The following is a 17,269-nucleotide window of genomic DNA, read 5'->3' as shown; positions in this document are numbered from 1 at the left end:
CATCAATGCAATGTTTTCACTTTGGAGAGAAGCCAGAAGGGAAGTATTACTACTGCGACAGTTTTTTAAATGAGGGCTTACCTTTCAGGTAGCCTTAGAAATCTCAGGGATAGAATCTGGGCATAAGTAATCAGAGAGATTTCCAAGTATGTAACCAGGCTGTATACTAATTCCAAGTCAGACTGCGAACCAGGGTATGCCTTTTCCATTGAAAGATATCCCAGATACGTGGGTGAGAAGAGAGCACATAACTGCTCAGTTTGGACTGTCCCTAGCTTAGCTATTCCTTAGGGCAATCCTCTGAGGAGATGGCAGGACTTCAGGTTATTCAGTACCCCAACAATAATGTTTGCAGATAAAAACAAGTGTTAGTCAAAGAAAAATGATTAATGGAAGAAGTCTATACCTAGAAACCAACCTTCTGCTTGCATCTACATGCTGCATTTTTCCTAGACAATTATGTAGGAAGTTTCCGTCATGAGCGAAGAATGGCAGAGCAGATGGAGAGATAAATAATGAACAAAAAAGTCTGAAAAAACAACTGGGATGGGAGAGATCACATTAAGCAAATAATAGCTTAATTGCCTCTATTAATAATCTCCAGAGGTCTCTTCCAGCATCAATTTTTCAGTATTCAGTACCAGGCAGCAAAATAAAACCAACTGCTCAGAGTGGGGAAGAGCTACAGGTGAATTAATACTTCCACATTTTTTAAGACATGAGAAGCCAAATGAAAGTCATTCTGTCTCCTCTGGATATAGGAATCTGTTCCCAGTCCCTTACTGCATTTGTACTGTTATGTTCCATGCTGGAAATAGGTAGCAATCTGATTGCCCATCAAAAGCTTTGCCCTACCATATGATGGACACTTGATTTTAGTAACAATGAAAACAAGGACTCTTGAGTTGTCAAAATGAAAATAAATCTCCAATGAAGGAGGGCAGTGTAACTCTGGATTAACCATTGCTTTTCAATGATTTCACCTGATTTGCATTCCATGTACATTTTTAAGCAAATTGCATGAATGTGTATACACAAGTGTGTGTATGCACACATGAGTGCGCATGTGCATATATATGCATGCATCTTACCGCAGGGAACAGATTCCCGATGATATATATTCAACTCCAACAAATAGAAAACACTGCCATTTTACCATACTAGCCTCCAATCTTGAGCTCTGAATCCCAATATGGCTTTTGAAATATCCTGCTGAGGCCCAAATTCATCTCCGTATCTATAGCAAAAAGAATAAATCTAACGTGCATGTATGTACACATGCACATGATAAATTCAGTTCTTGCATAATGTACAAGTCAGCTTCACACCTATGTGATCTTATCTCATTTTCCATGTGAACCTTCTTACAAAGTCAAAACAACACAATTTCTTCTGCCATCACATTTCTTATCTCTTCCATTCTCTTTCCTCCCTGCCTATCAGTCTGTTTCAATTTTTCCCCGATTTAAGCATTTATTATCCAGCATGATACGCCATTCTGCCCTGATGACCCAAGTAGTTTTTAGCAGGTTAGCACATTTGTATATCATATTCTCTTGAACTGTGTAAGGACAGAGAAATTTCAAGAGAGCAGCAGTTAAAGAGAGCTTATAAAAATAGGTACTGTACCTAACTGGTGAGATTTTCCATCCCCCAGGGGGTATCTCTGATACTGTGGGACATTGAATGGAGGCAGGAGATGAAATCTTTTCTCCAGCAATGGTTCAAGTCTACAGGCAGAAGGATCAGCAGAGTGAAAGAAACTGTACACTTGGCTGCAGGCTGGGCGGACCTGGCATACTTGGATGAGAATGAGAGAGAAAAAGATTCAGTAATGCCCCTTTGCCATTTTCAAGGAGGAACATGGTTAACATGGTTTTCTGCAACCTGCACACTAAAACACACATCTGGCCAAAAGAAATGTAACTAAATTGTTTGCTATTCCCTCTGTATAGAACCATTCTTCACTGCAAAGAATCTTACAGAGACTGCATAATCATAGGTACAGGCAGAAATAAAAAACAGCACAGAAACAGATGGAAGCAAGAAAGGCAACAGAAGTTTAAAGACTTTCTAAATGTATTATTGAACATTACAGCTATGATGCTCAGCACTTCAAACATTTACTAACAAAATTATTTGATAGGTCTATTACATAAAAGAGTACTGAAATCCAGATGAAAGCAGGAACGGGTAGGTGACAAAGCACTGCAGTTTCTGAAGTCTCTTACAGAAGCTGATGAATAAAAATGAGGTTAGACATATTATAATAGAAAAGCAATCACAGATGTTTATGATTTTTGTGGGAGAGATGCAGCCTCTGGGAATTTTGGGCTGTGACTGTTAAGGGTATTTGAGAATCACCCACTTCCTTGGCCAACACGATGCTCTTTCAATTGAATGCACAGAACCAAGACATAACTTACACTCATACAAAGACTGCTAGGTTACGTAGAAGTCAGTGTAGTCACTTCCCATTGAGCGAAACTGAACTTGGATCACTACGAATCTTGTCAGAGCACACAGATCTATTGATTAGGGGATAATTATACTTAACAGACTTTGTATATTACAGCATCACACATATTACAAGTCAGTTTATTAACTAGAACAGTAAATAAATGATTAAAGTATTTATAACAGATGTTATGTGTGCTTCCCGTTAACTCAATACAAGCAGGACCTATCTCCTAGTGTTTTTCAAACCTGCTGTGCTATACAATATTCTAAATGCTTTTTTGTTGTTGTTTTATTTTTTTGGTTGTTGTTGTTTGTTGTTTTTTTTTATAGGGTACATATTTCTTTGCACTGATCACGTAATCCTGACAAAATGCATGACACTTTTCCTGGAAAATGTGCTTGGTACAGCATTGCTCCCACGCACCAGCCAAACACATGCTTAATTAAAATGTTAACAGCTTTGTTCATCATTTTCAACAGTAGGTATTGCAAAGTCTTCCGAAAGAATCCATCTCAAGTGACATGACATCACACTGCTTAAGGTCTTTCTTATTTTTAAGCTTTTCCAGCATCAAAGGCATTTCTGCATCAGCAAATTTAAATGAAACAAAGTCGACAATGTACATCTTCCTCTGTTGCAAACACAGCTACTTGGGCAATCTAAGTGACAAAGATCTACATGATAAAATACCATATTCTTTAGGTTGTTATCAAGTTCTGCTGTAATAGCATTGCTATAGGCAGATCAGAGCGTTATTTTGCAGCAAGATCTGCCCTATAAAGGCTAGAGCAAGAGGCAACCTGTTTCCTGCCACTGAGTAATTAACATTTTACTGATCTTAGTAAAAGACTTTGAGATATTGCAATACCAAGGCTCCAGTACCAGAAAACATTCATTTTAAAGATCAGGCATGTGTGAAGAGGAAAGAAAGGAAGAAGCTCCTCTACTTAATTCTATACAAGCTCTTATAATATTTATATAATAAATATATAATAATAAAGAGAAATTTTCCCCTTTCCTCCAATATATTTTGCTGTTAGCTAGATTACACACAGCCCACATAAAATACTGAAATATAGCATTGTTAGATATTCTCAATGCATAAAAGACCACCAAGCAAATAGGTAGCACATTTATACAGCAAATCAGGTGAGTTGATATCACCCAACTACCTCTAATTTTAGAAATATGTCTTTGTAGACAGGAAACAGCTCCTAAGATTTTACCACTGTAAGCTAACAGCCCAGCAGAAAACATTCAGTAGTAACAGCAGGCACTCCTGAAAAAACTACTCCATGAAGGAGAGCACGAGCACTTTTAGTTGTTTAATTGTTCTTAACTATGGCTAGACCTATAATAAAGGGAGACGGGTACCACAGTGTGAACACGCTCAATCCACTGGCCACATATGAAGACTAAACCTCACCTCATATACAACAGTAATTCAATGTCTAAGAGAGATGTAATGAATCAGGTCCATGAGCACGATTCTATTGTGTGTGCTATGCACTTTACTGTCTAGAAGGAGACTTATCTACATGCCATGAAGATGTCAACACAAACTCTCAAAAAATCATCTGGTACCAAGCTTCCTTCAATAAGACACTGGTATATGATCCAGTTCAGTCAAGCTATGAATTTTTAACTTTAGGTATGCAGATTCTGCATTCACTGAATCAACAGTGTGGTACTATATGTGTTTAACTCTGGAGGCTTTTTGTCACACAGTCAACAGTGTGAGTGCCTTTGGGAACACTCAGTTCTCCCAGGCTCACTTGGCAAAACATTTCAAATTGTTTTGAGCAAGGGGGTTGGACTAGATATCTCTAGAGGTCCCTTCCAATCTCAACCATTCTGTGATTGGTGGCACCTACTATGCTTTCCAGATGCCAGATAACCAAAACCTGCTGTGATTTCTGCCAGAAAACTCTGCTTTAGTAAGGATGGCTTTGTGCTCAAACAAATAGCACACCAGTCTGAAAAAAAATGGAAGTGAGAGATAATCAGGCTGTTTGTTGAAAACACCATACAATTGTTTTGCTTTCCCACTAGCAATCAGATAGAAACTTCTCATCCCCTCTACCCTGTTCCCAGAATTAAGTCAGTCAAAAAGATATGACCTGCAAGATTTCCCTGTGAAGCACCTTTCCACAGACTCTATGAAACAATGAGGTACTTTTAAAAAAAAAAAAAAAAAAAAAAAATCCCCTCTCTCCATACCATACTCTCCCAAACACGGTAGTGTAAGGATATAAAATACTCCCATCAGGGGGTACTGCTGCATAAATTCTCCCATATATTCCAGATAATGGCATCACAAAAGAGAAGCAGAAGTGAAATATCAGTGGGAGAAAAAAGGCCCAAGATTACTTTTGATGACTTTTAGAGCTGTGTTTTGTTCCTAGCAGTTTCCAGGAAAAGTGGAAACAAGTTACCAGTATACCAGAAATTAATTCTTTGCAAAGAAAGTATAAGTCTCAAGTAGAGTCCAAGGGGTCTGAAGCAAGTTTTACAAGGTAAAGCACTAATTGGACTATAATTAAAACCATATTTTGGCTAGCCTAGAACTTTGGGTAGCCTAAAATATATTTACAGATTTATTGATTTTAGAGTAGTAATTGGTTATTATTCTATTAAGCTCTGCTTCTGTCCCTAGTGGGCAATATATTGATTTATTCTTTCTTTCTTTCTTTCTCACAATGCTTAAAATTAACTGTCCTACATCTCAAATAGGATGAACAAAGGCAAAAAGCACAAAAAAAATCTCTTAATGAAAACTAAAGCAAGCCCTTAGGAACACTGAAAAATTCCAGATGTATTTAAAATAAAAAGTTCCTTTGTATCACTGATCACTCGCCATTACCAAGGAGGAATAAAAAAAAAAAAAAAAAAAAAAAAAAAAATGGTTCATGATGAACACGCCTGGGAACCAAGTTTTCCTGTCATTTCAGACAGGAACAAGATGCAGTACTGAAGCAAACATGGAGGTGATTTCTTGGAAAAAAAAAAAAAAAAAAAACACTGTTCATTGGTATAACCTTCATATTGCATGATATGGAATATATGACTAACAGGAGAGCAAAAAATACACCTACTGCACATGGGTAAGCAGAGACAACCCTGAAAAAAACTTCACAGCACATACCTCATGGCAGACCTGCACTAACAATCCTGTCTTTTAGACAAAGGGACTAGCCCCACTTCCAAGTCTTTCATTATGCTCCATGATTTACATTCTTTAAATGAGACTCTGTATTCTTTGAACGAGTCCGTATTCTTTAAACGGGTCTGTATTCTAAACCCAGAAAGATCTTACCATCCAGGGTAGGCAGAACAGTACTCCTCAGGGCAAGCACCAAACCAAGTGGCGATCCAAAGAGGAAGAAATCAGACACCTCGAATTCAAATCGGCCCAAGTTTACTTCTGAGAGACTGGAGCTATTCACAGGAGGAAAGTCTGCATCATCTTTCAACACATTTGAGTGGATGCTGAGCAAAGAAAACACACTGCTTCAATATTAATGCAGAGAGCATCCAGAGAAAAAGTCCATTTCAAAAACGAAGTACTTAGAAAACTCTAGCATCTGCATCTAGATCCAAACAATATATGTTAAATTGTAAACAGATACGCAGTATAGCAGCTGTTTATCCTGTTTTCTATCATGTTCAGTAAATTTACAATTATCAACATGTAAGAGCTCTTTGCAGTTAAAATACTCTTAAGAAAGTAAACTGGAAGATTAAATTTTACTTTCCCTCCCCTTCAGCTGTATAGACATATGTAATCATATTCTGAAACTTGCTACAAATTCTAATCTATTCAGCTTGTATAAGGACAATCACGTTAAACAGTTACAAGTCAAAGGATGTTACATAGATGTGTAGTCATCACCTTAGTTCATGGCCTAGGGAACACATCAGAAAGAGCCTTTTTCTGTATCTATTACAGGTAAAAATTAGCTATGCATATGGATAACTTTTCATCTTTAAATTTATAATAGTAACTTTTTTTTTTTATACCATAAACACAGGAATACAGATCACTTATCCCTGATTGACAGGAAAAAAACCACTTGCCCCTCATTTAGATCTGTTAAAAGATGAAATTACATTCAAATTCAGTACATTAGCACACAGTTGTGTTCAGCCACAAGACAGGAGAACATATCTTCAGTGGCCAGAAATTCTGTAAATTGCTCCTGTATCAGACAAAAAAAGACCATTCTCTTTCAACCTTTTGAGTCCACCTAGTATCCTAATTTATCCCAGTTTTAACCTGATGCTTTTAACCACACCTCTAGAGGCTTCTTCAGGGTAGAAATGAAGAAATGTGAGAATTAAATCTATTATCCATTTGACAGTAAAGTTAAGTTGGTTCTCTGGGCCAAGAGCACTCAGGGGAAAAAAAAAAAAAAAAAAAAAAAAGACATAGGGTAACACAATGAAATGCAACAACAGTATCCTGGACTGGGACATTTGTGTCACCTCACTACTCAAACTGAGATATCACCTATAAATCACACCAAGCAAGCTCATAAGAAGAGATGTCTAATGATCTCGCATAAATTTCACATGCAGAAAACAGAAGACCTTGACTTTCCTGTATACACTATGCAGGGCAGGAAATAACTTTGTTTGCTTTGATTTTTTTCCTATTTAATTTACCAAGGATATTTTTTTGCCTTCTTTAGTCTATGCATTTCCAGCTATTCCTCAATAACTTAACAAAAGCCTACATTTTCATGAGTTTGAAAAGCATTTCTTTCCATTCACATTTCTATCTGGTTGCTTAAGCAAAGCTGTGTGTAAAGCTTTCAGTTTAAGTTCACAGAAAATGAAAACACAATACTTAGAAGAAGATCGTTTCATCTACCAATTATTCTGTTATAGCTCAAGCATGAAGTGGTTTACACAAGCCAGGACTGTGCTTTTCTATGCTCTAGACATTACGCAGGACTGTTCATACAAAGACAGCTGAACGTGACGGATAAAAAAAAAAAAAAAAAAATCACATCTTAACACATGCTGTTATTTGGGGGAAGAAAAAATCCATGGAGCAGAAATAAAAGCAGAAAAAACAACAAAAGTAAAGCAAGGCACATACACAATGCAGCCAAAGCAAGAAAATAAATTTACCTTAAACCACCACTAACGAAACAGTCAGACTGAGTTACAGCACAATGGTAAGTGTGCTACATTGAAGCTGCTGCAGAACTGAAAAATGGAACCCAATAAAACTTTTCTCCCTCTGCATCACTCCCAATGAAATAAAGAAATGAGAAGATGTAAAGAAAAGAAAAAAGCACCAAGAGTTCAAATAAGTAAAAAACAGTCAAATAGCCAAAAAGCTGCAAAAACAATAAAACAAAAGCAATGGTAAACTTTGCACCATATCCCCGTTTCTTAGGATTCAGGAAAGCTAATTAAGTTAACTCTCTTAGCCCTCACCCACTTTGCCATTTAAGCTGAATATTTATGCAGCATTTTGTTGCATTTTAATACTGGATGGAAGAGCTTATAGACCAATGAGAACACATAAAACAATTATCTCATTCTTTGGAGAATAATGAAAACCCTGTAAGTGAAGTCAGAGGGGTCTTGAAGAGGGGAAAACAAAACAAACAAAGCCAAACAACAGAAATTCAAAATTATAAAGCTTTCTTCCATCTTGACTTGTGTGGGCTGCACAGAAGAAATAGAACTACCTGCTTTGCAGTTTTGCATTCAGTACGCTCACATTTAAATTTAAAAAAAAAAATTAAAAAACTCACTACAGATGAATAAGTCTAAGCTAGACCCCTAATCTATAGCTATGTCTTTCTTTCAGAAATATGCAGGGACTTCAAGCAAACTTTCAAAAACACTCCATAAACAATACAAACAACTGAATTACTCCAGCACTGACAGGCTGCATTCTATGGCAAGCTCATTTCCTTTACTCAGACATCAAACACTAGTTACCTAGAAAGGAAAGCATGGTGTTGAGTTACAGTATCACAGTCATAAGTGGATGAGTCACTTTGTTTCCGTGGTAGCGACTGTCTTGGTTCCTCATCCTCCACGATTCCCGAGATATCAATATTGCTTTTGCTGAGGCGCTTGCTGCCACCCAGACTAGAGTCCTCTGCTAAGAGGGTATTATCCTTCAGAGAATAAACAAAGCAAAATGAAGGTTTAGAAAGGGATCACAATACAGCAAAACTTACCATTGAAATAGCTGCATTTATATGTTTGACCTCACTTTATCCAGGCAAGACTGGACAGGGTTAGGCTTCCTCTCTTCAGACCCACATATAGAAAGAGATGAAGACCAACTGTCTGGGACAGAGTGCTGGGAGAAGTGTGAGGAATTTTTGAAAGGGAAGAGTTACACAAAGACTTCTTCTTGATTCCATTTTGCCCCTTTTTGACTTCATTGTTGTTAGAGAATTGCAAATATCATAATCAGAGGGGTCTTATCTGCATGCATAAAATGTCAATTACAATATGGTCTTGTAATTACTGCTGTAGACCACTATGAATTTTATGGAGTCAGCCAGGAATTGAGGACTCTTGCAGTGTTTCTTGGGAAGTGGAAACTGTCTGCCTGCTGCTTTGGGTGATAAAATGATGGATGAAGTGATGTATAACCAAAAGAAAAAAAGAAAAGAAAAAAAAAAAACAGACTGTTTTGCCAAATATGTGCTTGTCTTGAGTTCAAGCCAAAATCAACTACAGGTTCTATTTGTACTTTTCTATGCAACCAGTATCTTGATTTGCCCTGCAGTTTACAGTCTTCACTGGAACCCCCCTTTTTTTTTTTAATCAGGTATTTTCTTATTTTGTTTTAAAAATGGTATCTTCCCTCCAGAAGAGCAGAGACCTTTCAAAGCAAAAATCCTATCACAAAACTGTTCTCGAGTTTTTGTATAAGGGCTCTGTACAGCTACATTCTTAGCAACGGATATGAACAACACTTCTTTAACTGTTCATATTTCATAATTATTTCAAATTGATTCAATATGTAAAAATGCTTACCCCATAGATTCAGTGAAGAGTTCTATTCTCCAGCTTGTTCCCAAACCACAATATATTTATATTTTTAAAGGGAAATTTTCATTTCCTTAAGGTTTCAGTTGTGTGTTTCCCCCGCCCCCGCCTCTTTACCTGAATGCTGCTGATGCTTCCTCTCCTGCTACTGTTCTGACTCTCATCAGCCATATTAGCATTACAGCAGATGGCATCAAAACCCAAAATTCCTCCTATGCAGTCACCAATGAGACACACCTAGGAAATAAGAGCACTTTTTTGGCGAAACACAGCAAGTGCTTTAAAAATATATATATATAAATGTGTGTGTGTATGTATATGCACACACACACACACACACAGAGAACACTTCTCCCATCTCAGAGGATGTTCATTCCATCCCTGTCTCCCTACCCCTGAAGGAGAAATAGCTGCTATCATCTCTCTCCTTGATAACAATCCTCTCTGTTCCACAGGTTCCAGCAACCCTTCTCTCTCCTATTCTCAAAGTGAATGTCTAGTCAGTTCTTCCCAAGTTCATCAATTAGTTTAACAGGAGACACTATCTCCCCTTACAAGCCTTACCTTGCTTTCAGCCTTAGCTCAGCTTGGCTACAACACAACTCCCCATTCCAGATAACAGGATGTTGCGCACAATCTCCTCAAAATGAGCAGTGTTAGGAAAAGTGAGCATTTGGACACAGAGGTAGGAAGACCAAAAAAAATTAATCTCAGTCCAAAGGCACATAAAACTATCAACACGCTGATTTACCCTGTTGAGCTCCAGACTCCTATATAACGCAACAAAGTCAAAGACTTGAAAGTCATAAGCATATCAGTAACCTCAACAAAATAATCAGCAGGTTTTGTGATGCATTAATGGTATCTTGAACTTCCACTCCATTTCTAATCCTCATTGTTATTGGCACGAAGTTAACGGGGTTAACTTCTTCCAGATACTATATAAAGCCCAAAAGGCCATATCTGCTCTTATGAGCTTGCAAAATAAGTGGGTATAACAGACCAAAATACAAGACAGGAAAGAGACACACGGTGGGGGGTCAAGCTATATGGCATGCCAATTAGAATTACAGAACTATTTAGAGGGATAGTTGGTATTTCTATCTAAGGACCAAAGCAAAGCACTGCAGAGAGAGCAGAGAGGTCCCTTTTCCAATTTCTAACAATGCTGGTACTTGATAATAAGAAGATTGTGGAGCATACAGGAGTCATGTAGACTCTTACATATGAAATATTAATAAGGATTTGGGGAAAACAAAACAAAACTACTCTAGTGGTTTCATTGTCTCATTCATGCTGGGCACTGAGGAGGCATTTTACACAAGTAATCCCACGTCAACATTCCTTCATCATGCTTGCAGCATTGTTCCTATGTTCATGATCCCAAACCTTTGGAACAAAAATCAGAAACAGACCAACAAAAACCAGCTTTGCCCTCAAAGAAATATACTTTGTTTAGCAAAAGAGAGTCCTACCTGCCCATTAAAACCAGCCCCATCTGCAGATTTGAGAAAATCATTATAAACTTGGTTGGCTCTGCTAATCACCATGGCAACTGCATCCTGGTACTGAGGGGATGAAACGGCCAGCAAGGGCAAGGCAGCCAGCGGGATGTGGTCTTCACTACTGCTGAGACAGCTCTCATCATAGCTGTAGGGATTCAGGCTAAAGAACAACATGCTATTATCAGGAAAAATACAAAAGGCAGCACACAGCATTAGAGAATGAATAATTAATAATTAACAGAAACGTCTTAGGCTAATGCAGTTCATAATGAGAGATGGTAAGGATCACTTTCTCACACACAGACACAAAAAGCCAACTGCTTAAAATAGGTATCATTTCAACTATCAGATTATTCCTTCTCAACTTTTCTTTTCCATTATCAACTTAAAATATAAGGGATGGGATCCAACCATCACACTGCAATATTGTTTCTTAGAATGCAAGTAGCTGACAGAGGAATTAATCAAAACCATACAAAAACATTTTTTCCCAAACTTTCTATAAAGACCTTTTCACACTTCTTATGACGTCCTCATGATGTCATGACTCCTCATAACTCGTCATGACTCCTCATAACTCGTCATGACTCCTCATAACTCGTCATGACATCTTCCTCATGACGTCCTCATGAGGTAGAATTTGGACTAATGTTTATTCTATCAAAAAGACTGTATAAAACTACAAACGTTAGGAGATGCATGCAAATACTTGTCTGCATACTAGTATTTGTCTGGAAAAAAGGTGCACGAAATTTGCAAGCTTAAATTTGTCATATGCTAGTTTTACTTACAACATGTACTCTGCACTGCAGTTTCTCAGTAAATATATCAATCACACCTTAGCTAATTTTTACAGAAGAATGGAAAAACCAATTCCCAGAAAGCCAGAGCTACAAGTCACATTAGTGTGCGCCAGCTTCTCTTAAAGTAAGTTTACCTTCCTGTAAAGACCAGTGGAAGGTCAAAAGTACTTCGGGCAATTTAGCTCAAGTTCATCCAGAGCTGCAGACTACCAACTTCAATATACTTCAGCAATATTTGGTATTATCTTCCTTAGGGCCTTTATGGGCTCCACAGTATTAAAAAGCGAGCTGCTTGAAATGGGGTTAAAATCTATGCCTCTGCTAAAACGTGCATCTTTGAGACTATTACCAGGCTAGTAAAAGAGACGATCCACAAAGCTCAAGTATGAAAGCCAGTCTACATTCATGCCCCAAGTTTCACAGGACATTTTCATATTTGGCTATTGTTAAACTCTCAAAAAAAATTGGAGTTTTCATTCAAAGATGTACAACACCTTCTGTGTAATGCAGCTTAATTTTTCTGCCAAGCTGCATCAATTTACAAGTTCACACAGCTCCAGTCAGCAAGCTGAACCAAGAGATCACATACTGAAAAAATTATTTGGGAAAGAAATGCAACCAATTCTGAATGCGATTAGAGCAAAGAACACCAAATTGATATAGGTCAATCCGTTAGCACTGGTACTGTGAATATTCTGTATAGAGACATAGAAGATAATGCAGTTTTTCCTTGGCTGGCTGATCTTTAATGAATTTTAGAACTATAATGCAGCCACTTGGTTATTGTACAGTTATCAATAATCCACTTAAATCTCTGTTTAAATATGGATCCATCCATTAAGAATCAAGTGAATGTGTACCCCAGCAAGAAAGGCATGAACACATGCCTAGTCCCACAAACACATCACCCTCTTCTGGAAATCTCCACTCAGAGGAAGACTGTAGATTAAGACAGCAAATATCAGAAGACAGTATTGTGAGATCACAGACTCATGTGATTCTCTCTCCACTTCCCTGTCATTCAAAGCTTCTCACCACAATTTTGTATCTTTGCGATCTACTTTCTTCCAACCTACACTAGCAAAGTTTATGAAGTCAAGACCATTGGTACTGGCAGCTTATGCAAGCTTTTCTAGCTAAGGACATCTTTTCATTCTCTTTTTCTACCATGCAGAGTTCAATGAGTTCCTAGTCAAAGACGAGGATTTTTGAACACTGAAATAATACTATGTTACATGCATATAATAAAGGGATGGGTAGAAAACCTAATATAAAGCCATCTTCAGGAGTTGCGCAAACTGCATGTATATACAAATGCATCTATGCTCTCTCAAGAGCAGCGGAAGCTCACTCCATATCTATTGCCACCAGAATCAACAGGACTACTTTACCATTCAGTAAAGTATCAGGGAACTTTATACCTCTTTCTCTGCTCTTCAGGTCTCTCAGACACAAAGGACAAATAAAGCCAGCATCAGTTACATTAATGTTTATTTAGCAGATTGAGATTCTTTGGATCCGGCTGAGAAGTTGTATTATTATAATTGTTAGCAATAAAATCTATTAATTGCTTTTAATTACAGTAGCAATGCTATTAAAAATGATATAGCTAGATGGATGTGCCATCTAAACACCCTTATTTGGATCAGATTTTAAAAGCATTCTAGAAGGCTACAGCTTAAAAGTCTTCTATCTGAGCATAATAAGGATAAAGTAAAACTCATGGATTATCTGTTTCGCATTCTAGATTCTTTTTATTTTTTGTGATGCAAGCAGACAACAGGCTATAGTCCCAATCAGATGATTTTGTATTAATGCATCCATTTAAAAATGGATAAAAGCTTGCTCCAAGTCTTTCAAAACGCACAAGGCTAAGAAACTCACAGCATTTCATTATGAAAGAGATGGATGACAGCCATTCAAAACTTCCCCGCAAAGACAGCCATTACGAAATGCAAATTAACTTACTTGGAAACAAGAGAGAAGGCCGATGAACAGATTGCTGGGCAGGGAACAAGCCTGATTAAGATGTGGCCCAAAGCAGCAGGGAAATGGGCTTGGGTCACCTTCTCAAACACAGAACTGAAGGTGTTGATGTCTGCCAGCTTGCTGTTCTGGTCCCCTCCTCCAGTATCTAAGATGTTCCCACCATGCAGGATCAAAATCAGCACATGAGTTTTGCAGTTCTGGTGTTGAGATTCTTCCTGAAAGAAGGATACAGACTAAGAAGGTAAAGGTCATCTAAACAACCTTCTTTAGAACAGCCTTCATATGAATGGTGTTAGTGTACTTGTCATCAGTGCTTACAGGTAATTATCAATACTTCTTTTCTTCTACTTCCACTATAAGCTTCTTGAAATATTTGATTTGGGAAAAGAGGAAAAGAAAGATCAGTTTCATTCAAGTATGTCTGAACTAGGGTACAACACTACGCTCTACCAGAAAACCCTTGCAGCTCAGATGTTGATTTCAGATGAGAAAAGATTATAAATAGCGTTTTGCACCTCAAAAGCTATTGGAAATATATGCAGACAGGAGATGTCCAGCATCCAAAGATCAGAAAAGTTCACAAATACATACAACACACACAAACACACACCTTTGAGCTTGTGGTAAGATTGTCTCGATAGATGAGAACATTGTTGATATCAAAAGGATAAGAAAATTACCACCTGTAGAATGGCAACAGAAAAAAAAAGTCCAAAAAAGATTATTTTAAGTTGTTTGAAAACATAACTACCTCTTTTCAAGCCCATGAATTTTACTATCCAGTAGAATGGCTAATTTTAGCCTCTTTGCTCACCTTCTAAAGGTGTTTTGCCAAGTTGTCTCATATCTGTTTACATAATTAGAGGCATTGATCAGCAGACTGAGAATGTTCTTCTTGTTCTAGTTTATTACTCCCACTCTTGCATGCTCGCACTTCAGTTATTTAAAGGAGGAATTTAATTTCTCTCAAAACCTATGAATAGCTCCTTCCACAGCCAATGCTAACTTGTAAATAAGTGACACTGCTGATGAGTTTGTAGTACAGAAAGATTCGAAACAGAAAGAAGAATTCCAGAAGGTGAGAATTGCTCAAGTCACTCAGCACACTTTGTTTTAACTGTCATCCTTCACTGGATGAGTCAAAATGACTGTCATCATTTTCAGTGTGCTTTAGGATTGGGATTCTTCAAAAATAAAAAAAGGTCAGATTTTTGATGCCTGCCCTACGCCAACTGTTTGGACAGAGGACTTCAATCAGTTAACTTGGAAGGAATACCTGCTTTGATTCTGCACATCTTCTAAAAAACAAACGGTTCTATTATTATCAGCTTCATGACTGCTGCTGAATCTGCTTCAGAAAACCTGCATTTCCACTGAAGCACCAAGTAGACAGGATAATTTCTCTTTAGAAACTTTTCTGGAAATATGACCCAATTTATTTATACAGTATCATATAATCTAAAAGGCCTCTAATGATTTCCAGCGACTGCACATGCACTTGCCAAACAATGGAAAGATGCACTAAAACATCAAAAGGGTTTATAATTCCAACATACACTATGAGAGCTGAGACCGTGTGATCTATTAGGAATATTTCCCTTCCCTCTCCCCCACCCACCTTTTTTTTTCTTTAAAACCAGAAGTGAAAAATCAAATTCTCTAAAAAAGCTCAAAGCAGAACCTCAGAGGAAATGAGATATTCTTGCAATAAGAATCACAGAGTTAGCAGTTTAATCAAGGACTCCATACCGAGATCGGCAGTCTTGGTAAGTAACCCATGACTCTAGGAGACCAACGGATATGAGAAAAAATAGTTACTGAATAACTAGCATGGGTAAAGCAGCAGAGCTTCCTGCAAGAGCTGCTCAGTTTTATGAGAAGGTGAAGATATCATGGTCTCTATATTTTCTAACCATACGACAAGACAACACTGTATCATCTTGACCTACAAAACATTAAACGTCCTATTTAAGAAATTGTCCATCTCCCCATGATTAAGAACGAAGTGAAATTAACAGATCCTAAGGAAATTAAACCAGCTGTGATTTTAAAAAAGACAGGAAGGATGTTTGCCAAGCAGTTTTCTCCTCTTCAACACTTGCTTCCTTCTTGCTCCAGAAGGGTCCAAATCTATTAAATATTATTGCATGTTGTGAAGCAAGGAAGTTTTCTTTTCTCTCTCTTTTTTTTTTTTTTTTTTTTTAAAGACTCAAGTTGAGAGAAAGATAAGAAGAAAACATGGGTTGATCTTTGTTAGAAACAATTTTTACTGGGTAAAATGTGTACTGGAGATGTCTACTGATCTTGTTTATGCTTATGCTAAAAGCCTCTTGAAAAGATGAGTTTTTACTGAACAGAGGATGAAAAAACACCCCTCAAAATTATATAGCTATACAGGCTACCATGCAATTGTCTTAGCTTGACTTTTGTCATCAATATGATTTCCCCATGTCTGTTCCTCAGAAATCACACATTTGTTTGGGAAACAATCTCACCTCATTGTCCTCGTGTATTTCAATACTGCTTTGTGCAGGGAATCTTTGTTTTCTTAAAGAGGCTTTATATAATTCACCTGAAAGGGAAAAGACATAATTTATTGAATAAATGTTTGGCTGGCTCATCTTTTACAGACATATGCGAAGGTCAGACACATTTATAGTTCCAATACAGAAAGGTCTTCTCACAGGAAATTCTTTGCACAAACAGGGCATTAGGCAAGGTTTCTTAAGGTTTCTTAAAGTCCTGCATCCTGAAGGACCCTCTACTCTTACAGCAGGATTTGGAACATGACTCAGGTGTTTATGTAGAGGTAGTGCAGAACCAGTAGAGCTGCTATTAGTCACTCATGCCTTTCTGAGGCAGCAGTAGAAGAGGTCACCCTAGATTCCTAAAACATCACTGCTAGTCCTGTTTAGGCATCTCGAAGATCCTCTGGAGTGCCTCAAACTGTACTAACCACCTATACACAGGCAGGTGAACTAAGCCTTTAAATTCTCATTATGGCACAAGCCATTATCTTAGAAAGCCAGAGAACAGTATCAAGACCACTCCAAAAGACCTTCAACATCCAACTCCACTACAAACCTCTGCGACTTACCTGGGAAACTCCCAGCAGCAGCCACTGTGCTCCATTACTAGGCTGCACATTAGGAGTTACAGAAACATAGAAGAAAAGACAGTTACTTCTTCAAAAACCTTATGATCTGACAACCAGGAAGACACAACTGTAGAGAAAGGGTTTTGTTAATGCCTTTTATCACAACAGGATCTTAAATTCATCATCCAGTGTTACAATAATGAAGGCCTCTGCACTGGTATCAGAACAGTACTTCAAATGCTTTTGGCTTTAGTAGGAACAACATCAGTTATCAATGAAAACCATAGCCAATTACATAGTCAAAGCCTGAAGACAAATACTGAATATCTGTTTTAAAATACTTCACAGGAGGTGTTAGCTGCACTCTTTTGGTCATCACATAGCA

General features: G+C 37.6%; 1 protein-coding gene across 6 annotated transcripts in view; it reads right to left on the bottom strand.

Moving 5' to 3' along the window:
• The window catches only part of PITPNM3 (PITPNM family member 3), a 73,852-nt gene that overhangs the window by 29,972 nt on the left and 26,611 nt on the right, over positions 1 to 17,269 (bottom strand). For 5 of the 6 annotated variants that reach the window (XR_015914105.1, XM_088537987.1, XM_088537985.1 and 2 more), the window contains 7 exons: positions 16,283 to 16,359; positions 13,767 to 14,002; positions 10,966 to 11,155; positions 9,608 to 9,727; positions 8,423 to 8,604; positions 5,778 to 5,950; positions 1,630 to 1,800 (listed from right to left, as the gene is read on the bottom strand). Coding sequence is in view for 5 of the 6 variants with exons in the window: in XM_088537987.1 (XP_088394113.1) it covers positions 1,630 to 1,800; positions 5,778 to 5,950; positions 8,423 to 8,604; positions 9,608 to 9,727; positions 10,966 to 11,155; positions 13,767 to 14,002; positions 16,283 to 16,359 (1,149 nt within the window). In the remaining variant the exon portion in view is untranslated. The remainder of the gene's footprint in view (positions 1 to 1,629; positions 1,801 to 5,777; positions 5,951 to 8,422; positions 8,605 to 9,607; positions 9,728 to 10,965; positions 11,156 to 13,766; positions 14,003 to 16,282; positions 16,360 to 17,269) is intronic. The other variant, XM_088537986.1, reaches the window with a different exon arrangement.

Source organism: Tinamus guttatus, unplaced genomic scaffold, assembly GCF_059628265.1.
Source record: "Tinamus guttatus ecotype Peru unplaced genomic scaffold, ASM5962826v1 Tinamus_guttatus_pri_ptg000915l, whole genome shotgun sequence".
In the NCBI taxonomy this organism is placed as follows: domain Eukaryota; kingdom Metazoa; phylum Chordata; class Aves; order Tinamiformes; family Tinamidae; genus Tinamus; species Tinamus guttatus.
Note: the sequence above shows the minus strand (reverse complement) of the source record. Positions and strands in the feature narration are given on the sequence as shown.